The sequence below is a fragment of the Neomonachus schauinslandi genome, chromosome 7 (genome assembly GCF_002201575.2).
Source record: "Neomonachus schauinslandi chromosome 7, ASM220157v2, whole genome shotgun sequence".
Taxonomy (NCBI): Eukaryota; Metazoa; Chordata; class Mammalia; order Carnivora; family Phocidae; genus Neomonachus; species Neomonachus schauinslandi.
In genome coordinates this window covers 150697890-150707045 of record NC_058409.1, presented here as the reverse complement: position 1 = coordinate 150707045, position 9156 = coordinate 150697890, and the positions used below count along the sequence as shown (strand labels likewise).

At 44.5% G+C, this 9156-nt stretch overlaps 1 protein-coding gene across 5 annotated transcripts in view; it reads left to right on the top strand.

Annotated features, from left to right (window-relative positions):
* Positions 1 to 11: 11 nt before the first annotated feature.
* SDHA (succinate dehydrogenase complex flavoprotein subunit A) overlaps positions 12 to 9156 on the top strand; it is a 31077-nt gene continuing 21932 nt past the window's right edge. For 3 of the 5 annotated variants that reach the window (XM_044916654.1, XM_044916655.1, XM_021687090.1), the window contains exons 1-3: positions 28 to 125; positions 6815 to 6901; positions 8103 to 8264. In XM_044916654.1, the coding sequence (XP_044772589.1) occupies positions 63 to 125; positions 6815 to 6901; positions 8103 to 8264 (312 nt within the window). In that variant the 5' untranslated portion in view covers positions 28 to 62. Of the gene's footprint in view, positions 126 to 6811; positions 6902 to 8102; positions 8265 to 9156 lie in introns of all 5 variants that reach the window. The other 2 variants (XM_021687089.1, XM_021687091.1) reach the window with 2 other exon arrangements.

Sequence of the window (9156 nt, the reverse complement as noted above, 5' to 3'; positions counted from 1 at the left end):
GGCTAGATGCGCAGGCGCAGTCTGGCGCGGAGGCTGGTGGGACTGCGCCCTGGAGGACAGACATGTCGGGGGTCCGGGCTGTGTCTCGGCTGTTGGGCGCCCGGCGCCTGGCACTGACCAGGGCGGTGAGTCGGCGCCGCGGGGCGGGCAGGGCGCGGGGGCCGAGGTGGGGGTAGGACGGTCCCCGCAGGGCGGAGCGGACGCTGAGTTGCCCCGGCCCGGGCAGGAGGCCGCCCGAGAAGTGGGGCCGACCCAGAGGGCAGCCGGACGTTTTCAGAAGCCCGTCGGGCTGCGTCGGGGTGAAGGTCATGACCCCGCGTGCCGCCCTGGGGCCGCTCCCCCTTCCTGGGATCCCTGCCTGGGGTCTGGGGGCCTCGCGGATTAGCGTCGCCGCAGGCCGAGTCTTCGGCGCGTGGGGAGGCGTGTTTGGCCAAGGTCACTCGGACAGGTAGCGGCCCGTGGGCGCCCCGGGCCTCGGAATCTAAAAGCGCCCTTAGACCTCGGGCGGAGGCGGGCCCATGACCGCAGGCGCGCGCTGGCTGGGAGGCCCCAGGCGCGGTCGGTGGGAGGCACGTCCGGCACCCGCGCTTGGGCTTCCGTCTTAGTGGGTCGCAGAACCGAGCCGCCTTCGGGGAAAGCGTAGACCTGGCAGTCCGTTCAGGGCCTTGGTTCTGGTTTTTGTGTGGCGGCGTTTTGCGCGCTCTTTAGAAAGTCAGACGGAGAATGCCAGCGCTCTGACCGCAAAACCACGTTTGGGCGAGGACGCCGGGAAGTTTGGTTTCCCGTGCCCCGTCAGGGGAGGCGGGTGGAAGGTGCCCAGAGTGCTCGGACTGCGGGCAGCGGTGCATGGCCCCCGGGGGAGGACTTCCTCGAGCCCTAGCTGCTGGCTTGTGTCACGTGTACTTTTTCCAGGGACGCCTTCGGAATCCATCGTTTCGGGTTTTATTGAGGCACAGTAAACTTAGAGGGTTTAGTTATGTGGGTTCTTTTAAACGGTCCTCCCGCCTACTTGCTCAGTAATGTAATTACAGAGGGAAAATCCCAGTGGGAACCCAGGCACTCAACAATACTGACTTGACTTGTGCCTGTAATTATACCTGCAATTTTCTCCTTTCTGAAATACAAATATTAAAAGTTAAATGTGAGAAGGCCTAGTCAGCCATCCTGCCAACACCAGAGAACAGTTTAAATGCTTTCACGTGTTGCTGTTTACGGAGCAGAGGTCCCCGCTCTCCAACCCGCGTCTTGGGCTCTAAGACGCAAAGGATGGAGGGAGCCCACAAGTAGGAAGTGGAGTCTTTGGTCAGTGGGGTATTTTTAGTCAGGCGTCCCTGAGCAGACTGACTTACAGGTGCTTCCTACTTGTTAGGTGAGGTAACTCATTGGTAATTGGTGGTGGTTGTGGAGAAGAGCTAAATAGGTCTAATCCACAGCCACCCAGACTGGTGCTCCGGGGTCCTTGTGCAGACTGCACCCCTCCAGCCTGTGGAACTTGCTTCACTCACCCACCACCTGCCCGATGTCAGGTTATGAAAACATTGTTGTCCTTGAAGCTGGACTAGAAGAGTTCTAGCTCTGAGCTTTCGGCTCAAGAGGTCAGGGTGTATAAGCCTCTCCTTTTGTGTTGGCTTGATTTCACGTGATCTTGGTTGAATCGCTGTTAGCTGCGGGCACTTTCCCTTCATTATCTCCTTTATTTAGGGACTTGTGAACATGAGGGCAAGAAACATAGCAAAACTGAACCACCACTTAGGCCTACTAGAAGTTGGTCTTGGGTTTTTAAAAAAGTTTTTTTTATCTTGATGAAGATAGCTTTTCCCATCCCAAGCAGTATGTTTAGTGGAATTTAGGATTGTCAGAAACAAAAGCATCCAATTAGCAGAACAAAGAAAGAAATGTATGATCACCACCTGAGAAATGTGCATGGAGAGTACATGAGAATAATTTGAACAAAATCCACAGAGAATTTTTCTTTATCTCATTTTGTTTAATTCTGTGGTGTTTCCAAGTCATTTTATATTTACAGCTGCTTTCAAGTTGCGATATTAAACCTATTTTGCCTTTGTTTCATTTTTAGTTACCCTAATGCACTGACACAATTTGCAGACTGTCCTAGTTTACTGAAAAGAAAAGTAAAACTGAGGATCTGAGATAGTACTGGTTAACTGCTTCGGATGAGATTTCGCAAATTCTTTAACATGAAAATCCCAAGTACTGTTCTAGAGTAAGTCAGATTCTTTTCTTTGAATGTATTATTTGAATATGTTTTAATGGTGTATCTAGAATTACATTATTTAGGCCATTGTAGTAACCTTTCGTTTTGCTTCTTGGGGTAATTATACTGCAGTGACATTCAGTTCTGCATTCTGTGTAATGTTTTTCCTGCTTCGCTTGAAAAATTGTGGCTTGGTTTTGATATGTGATCTGGATATGCATCTTATTTTGGAGTTGCAGAGATTTTTCCAAAGGCTCCTTACCTGGGGCAATGAACAAAATCTGGTGCCAGCCAGGCAGACCTGAATCCAGACCTTGGGTAGACTCCCTTTCTCTGTGGGCTTAATGAGGATTCTGTGAGATAACCCGTGAAACCCTTGTGTGGTGCTCATCCGAGCCACAGCCTACGGCCGACAGCCTGTGCTTGGTCATCTTGTGAACTGTGTTTTAAGAATCCCTGTTTTAGGGCGCCTGGGTGGCTCAGTTGGTTAAGCAACTGCCTTCGGCTCAGGTCATGATCCTGGAGTCCCGGGATCGAGTCCCGCATCGGGCTCCCTGCTCAGCAGGGGGTCTGCTTCTCCCTCTGCCCTCTACCCTCTCGTGCTCTCTGTCTCTCATTCTCTCTCTCTCAAATAAATAAATAAAATCTTTAAAAAAAAAAAAGAATCCCTGTTTTAAAAACCTTTAAATTTTTGATGAAAATAATTACACATAGTTTAAAAAAAAAAAAAGCCAAGGAATACAGAAGGCTTTATAAATGAAAAGGAGTAAGACCCTTTCCCTCCCCAGACCTGTTCCGCAGTGGAATCAATTCTAAATTGTTTCTGTTATTGGCCCCTGGTGTTTACCTCCATTTTTCTAGCTAATATGCAGGTGTATTTTTGTCCGTTTTGGACATTGCCTTGTGCTGCTAAATGAAGATTTAGTTCACACTCCTTTATTGTATAGATGAGTTTCTTGTTCATGATTTGTAGGTGCATGTTATTAGATGAGGACTCCCTACTTTGCTAGACGTCACACTTTTCACTCTTTTCTTCCTTTTACCGTCTAATTCATTCACCTGTGCTTTCCTGACATTAAAAGGTCTAAGTGGGGGCGCCTTGGTGGCTCAGTCGGTTAAGCGACTGCCTTCGGCTCAGGTCATGATCCTGGAGTCCCACATCGGGCTCCCGGCTCGGCGGGGAGTCTGCTGCTCCCTCTGACCCTCCTCCCTCTCCTGCTCTCTCTCTCTCATTCTCTCTCTCAAATAAATAAATAAAAATATTTAAAAAAAAAAAAAAGGTCTAAGTGTTTTTTTAATTCTACCTCAGGTAGATTTCCTCATTCTTCTCTGTTGTCCTGTTTGATAGTTTTACTTCAAAAAAAAGTTAAGTGACACAAAAAGAGTTTTATCTAAAGACAAATTGGGTTAGTATTGGGCTCTACAAATTCTAAAATTGTTCCTCAAATCCGATTTAGATGAAAAGCTAGTAGTCTGTTTTCCACAGATAGTGTGATAATTTGCTAAAATTTCATTATAATAGCTGCCAGTGTTTAAGCTAGGCATGTGTGCGTGTCTGTCCTTATTCAGCATGAACATCCTAAAAAGAAGAAATACTTAGGGAATCTTTCTATTTTATTTTTTTTATATTTACCTGAAGCAGGTAAGTTTATAATCAGAACAAAATCGGCTTGATTAGGAAAACCTGTATGTAAGAGATGCTTTACAGTATAATACATCCTTCATGTTGATTATTGTCATAGGATTTGATACATATGATGATTCAGTTTTCTGAATTAAAATTGTACAGGTGGCCATAAGGTCTGGAAACAGACAAATATAATAGTTTACTGATACTCCAACAAATATTCAGTGATTGTGCTGTTCCTTGCTAGAAATTCATAGTTCAACAAACTTGTGCAGAAGTTCACTGAACAATGTGCACTGAAGGGGTATTTCCATCAGTCCTTGTACGTCCATCTACAGTGCATTGCCTAAGGTGATTTGTGTGTCTCATTTTTCACTGAATGACCTTGTGCCCTTAGAATACTCGAGATGTAATCAAGGAAGAAGTGTATGTTGTCTGTGTCTCGGACTGTGTGATCGCCCATATATATATATTTTTTTAAGTTTCACGTACTATAAGTCTTATAAACATCTTTGCTTTTCATATTATAGCAAGAAAAATGTGAATACCAAAAACGAGAGAACAGAAAGACAAAAATTGATTTATTTGGCCTTTAAATTCCACACTACAACATTTTACTGAAAATGAAGTGATTTTTAACCTGTACATTAGAGACTCTAAATGATACTCGGGATGTTTTACGAGTTTGGTTTTAAAATACATTTGAATTTACAGCAGGTCTTACCTACAATGATTTCAATCCATCAGGCACTCCAGAATACAATGTGGAGGTATAAGTTATATGATGACTTCTTGATAGTCCAAGGGGATAAAGACCTTTTACAAAGGGCAGCTGGGTGGCTCAGTCGGTCAAGCGTCTGACTCTTGGTTTCAGCTCAGGTCATAATCTCAGGGTCCTGAGATCAATCGCCATGTGAGGCTCCCCGCTCATGCACATACACACTCTCTCTCTCTCTCAAACAAAATTTTTTTTAAAAAAGACCTTTTCAAATATGGAAAGAAATGACTCTTTCTACAGTATTAACCCCTAAAAGCTACTCTCCTTTATAGATGACAATATTATTGTCAGTTTCGTATGCTTTTATTTTATAAAGAACGCCTAGAGGAAGAAATTTCTGGAGGTTTTCCCAGATACATACAGCTACATTTTTTGTCGTGCTTACAATAGCTGCAAAGTATGGCCCATCCAGATCCAGATTCTTATGATCAAAGGCCTTCATAATTGCCGCCTCCATATACTCTTTGAGGTTGGTCAAATTCATAACGATTCCTGGAACCGGATCAGTGTCTCCATGTACTGTCACCACAACTTTATAATTGTGCCAAAGGCCATTTGGATTGTTGCATTTCCCAAACAGTTTCAAGTTTTCTTCATTACTCAGAGATTTGCTGTGGAGCCGGTGGGTCTCCTGAAGGAGATGAGGTGGGACAGGTGCCCTGCATTCATGGCCTCACCTCCCCACTTGGCTGGCAGGGGGCACTCACTGTTTCTATTTTAATTTCAGTTTGGTTTTGCAAAATGTACTGTTCTTTTGGGAACTCTTACGTTTATATTGTACTTTATAAAATTTTCAAGAACTTTTGTATTAAAATTCTTTGACTTAGTTCTTTAAGATGTGATTTTACCAATTTTAAAATTATACTAAAGCAAGAATATTCTTTTTAGTTTTTAAATTCATTTTCTGAAAGAAAAAATTGGCCTATGTCAATTAAAACAAATATATTTAAAGTTGAAATTGGAGAATTCAAGAATATTGCTTTTATCTGTTCAGATTACTTAGAAATCCAAAAAATTTCTTTGTAATTGGAGTATTAGCATAAAGTCAGCTATTTGTGACAACCATCATTTTGTCTCAGAGCTGGAGGAAGCCAAGAGGTCGGAGCCACCTGCGATTTTCAAGTGGCCAAGCCCTCCAGTCTTGGCCTGAGTCCCTTAATCTTAGAAGGAAGTCCTTCAGTTCAAAACTGTTCAGTTAGGGTTCATTTTGTATTTTGCCATATTCTCCTTCCTGTATTCCCCACTTGTTGGTCCTATGGAATAATTTTTTTTTTTTTTTTTTTTTTTACCCCAGAGAATAAGTAACGTCTCTTCCAAATTGCAGAATACTTGAAGACATTGTTAAATGTACTTAATTCCTAAAACTGTTCTTTATGAGATTGCCAAAACTTCATTTTATCAGTAGTCCTCTCAAATGCAGTCAGCAGAATGGAAAGAATGTGGCCTCATGCTGGGCTGTGATTTCATTAATACCAGTTTTCTTGAGTGTTTATAGGGTGGGACATTTAAGCCAAAACTTGGAGAGTTGTAGCCAGTGAAAGGCCCAGAGACAAGTGTCCAGACAGAGGGAACTGCACCATGGAGTAGGACAGGTGGGGGGGTGTGCCTCGAGCCTAGCACAGATGTGGAGCGGTGGGGGAAGCAAAACTGTGGGCGTCTCTGGGCCTGGGGTCCTCGCATTAACAGTGAAGGACTGATCCCACTGGTGCCTAGGTGTCACAACAAGCAGTAAAGCCTCTTCTAGAAAATGGATCTCCCGATACACTGCCCAGTGCCTTTTCCAGTGAACCACACAGCCTTGCAGACATGTGGTGCTCTGGGGTGAAGAGGGTTATGATGGATACAGTAAAAGTGCTTCATCGTTTGCAAACTACCACTTTCGCAAAAATAGATGTCTTTCCCTTTTTCTCCATGAAGAACCCTAAGTTAAGATGTTAATGTGAAGTTGTGCCTTTTCGTCTCTGAGTCTGTGAGTGTCCTGTTTGGAAACAAGCTTCATTTAGAAGGGTTTTTCCTGGGTGCCAGGTCCTTGCCATGTGGGCCTGCCCTGGGTCCTTACCCTTCAGGGTTAAGTAGAGGACCCCAGCTGAGCTGTCCAGGTGAAGGGGGAGCACCTGGGTACTTGAAAAGGTTCATGACTTAAGGGGAAATTTTGATGGCTAATCCTGTTCCATCTCCATCTGTGTCTCAGCAGTGGCCAGCAACATGGCAGACAGGCACCCGAGGTTTTCACTTCGCTGTTGATGGGAATAAGAGGTCTTCTGCTAAAGTTTCAGATTCAGTAAGTTCACAACTTTTTGTTTGCTTATAAATGACATCTTTGGCTTACAGGAGTAATGATCTATACCAGTTTTCAGTATATTGGAATAATACACAGTTCCTATTTAAAGGAAAATATTCTCATTCCAATGATGCTCCAGTTATTTTTAGTGTATAGTACTTAATTGTGGTACAAATGTAAGCACAGTCGTCAACCCTTTTTGCTTGCACTTCATAGGTATCTATAAACCACAGTAAAAATTAAGTCAGAGCAGCAAAATAATAAATAACATGAACATTATTTAGTGACGGATGACATAGGACCAGGAAGCCAGTCATGTGTAGGCTCTTTGTGTTTACTGGTCCCGTTCTGTTCTCTGCCGAAGACACATTTGTTTACAAGTTCTTTTCTCATTCCTCACAGTAGTTACTGACTGCTAGTTGGCACCTTCTCAGTCAAACACAAACATGGTCCTAAAACAGGGTCCCAGTCCTCGGTGCTGAGGTGGTTGCCCAGATGGACTGGCAATGTGCTTACCTAAATGAAACACCATATTAACATTGTCATAAGAAACTTGCTGACAGGGGCGCCTGGGTGGCTCAGCTGGTTAGGCAACTGCCTTCGGCTCAGGTCATGATCCCGGAGTCCCGGGATCGAGTCCCACATCGGGCTCCCTGCTCGGCGGGGAGTCTGCTTCTCCCTCTGCCCTCCTCCATCTCATGCTCTCTGTCTCTCATTCTCTCTCTCTCAAATAAATAAATAAAATCTTTAAAAAAAAAAAAACAACTTGCTGATCACAGGTGGAGAATCACGATCTACACTGCGTTATGAGCTTAGATTCATATAAGCATAACCTATGTATATATTGCTATAACCATAAAAAGATAAAGAATATATTTGAATAGAAAAGCCATATTTAGAACTAACATTCTGATTTCTGTTGTTGCTTTCCTTTGCTTCTGCAGTTCTTTGCTTTGAGACTGTACCTCTTAAGCATTTCACCTCGTGGTGGGTTTCCTAGGTGCTAGGATGAGTGCTCTCCTTTTGGCAACTCTGTGTGTTGGCCCTGTCAATGTGTGCTGCCCCTGCCATACACTGTGTGGGGCCCCACAGGGTGGAGGCCCCTCTTTGCTGCAGCTGCTCTTTGTTGCTCCTTGCGTTTCTCTGAGCTCTTGAGCTGCACCCACAGTCCCTGGTTGACAGGTGAATTGTTCCTTTCCAGATTTCTACGCAGTACCCAGTAGTGGACCATGAGTTTGATGCAGTGGTGGTAGGCGCTGGAGGGGCAGGCTTGCGAGCTGCATTTGGCCTTTCCGAGGCTGGGTTTAACACGGCCTGCGTCACAAAGCTCTTTCCTACCAGATCACACACCGTTGCGGCCCAGGTAAGAGAAGGGGGCTCCCTGAGTGGTTTTGGCACCTGCGCAGCAGTGAGGTCTCCTGCCACAGGCCTCCTTCCCACCACACTCCAGCCACGTTTGTCTCTTTCTGCTTCTTGCACCCATTTGCTCACTCAGCTTGGGGGTCTGTGCCCACACTGCCACCACCCCCACTGCCAGAGCCGCTTCTGGGGCCTCTTACCACTCTTTTCTGCTCCAGTCACACTCAGGTCTTCTCTGAGCACCCACCTAGACCCCCTGCCCACATCACGGTTTGTCTTCACTGTACTCTTCCCAATCTGAAATGAGCGTCTCTGGACTTGCTGCCGTTGGCCCCGGATCTCGTGTTCACTGCTGCAGCCTTGGTGTGGGCCTTGTTAAATATGATGGTGATGGCACGAATGTGTAGGATAAAAGAACATTGGCCTTTAAAAAGCTCAGAATTTAGGGAAGAAGATAAAAGTAAGGTGAAATGTTACACAGGCACTTTATAATTTTGTTTTTTTTCTTGGCATACTGTGGGTAGTACCCTGGTTGAGTATTCCAGAATCGTACTGGACTGTTTTTTCCAGTATTTGGAACACATTTCCTTATAGAGATAGCAGAGTATGTGGTGACTTTCCAGGACCCAGTAAAAGCCACCCTAATTACTGCTGTAGCCTGTATTCAGTGTCCAGTAACATTCTTCAGGCACTTAATTGCCCAGATAACTTTGTCCTCAAACGATGTTTTGTACACTGAAAAAATAAATAATATATACCTTTGAAGAATTCATTGTCTAAAAGGAAAATATGGATGTAGACGTAATTATAAATAATGTAAAATAATAGGGTGGTCAGATAATGCAATATTCAATAAAAAGAGTAAGAAATGGATAGCTTAGCTTGAATGCAGATTC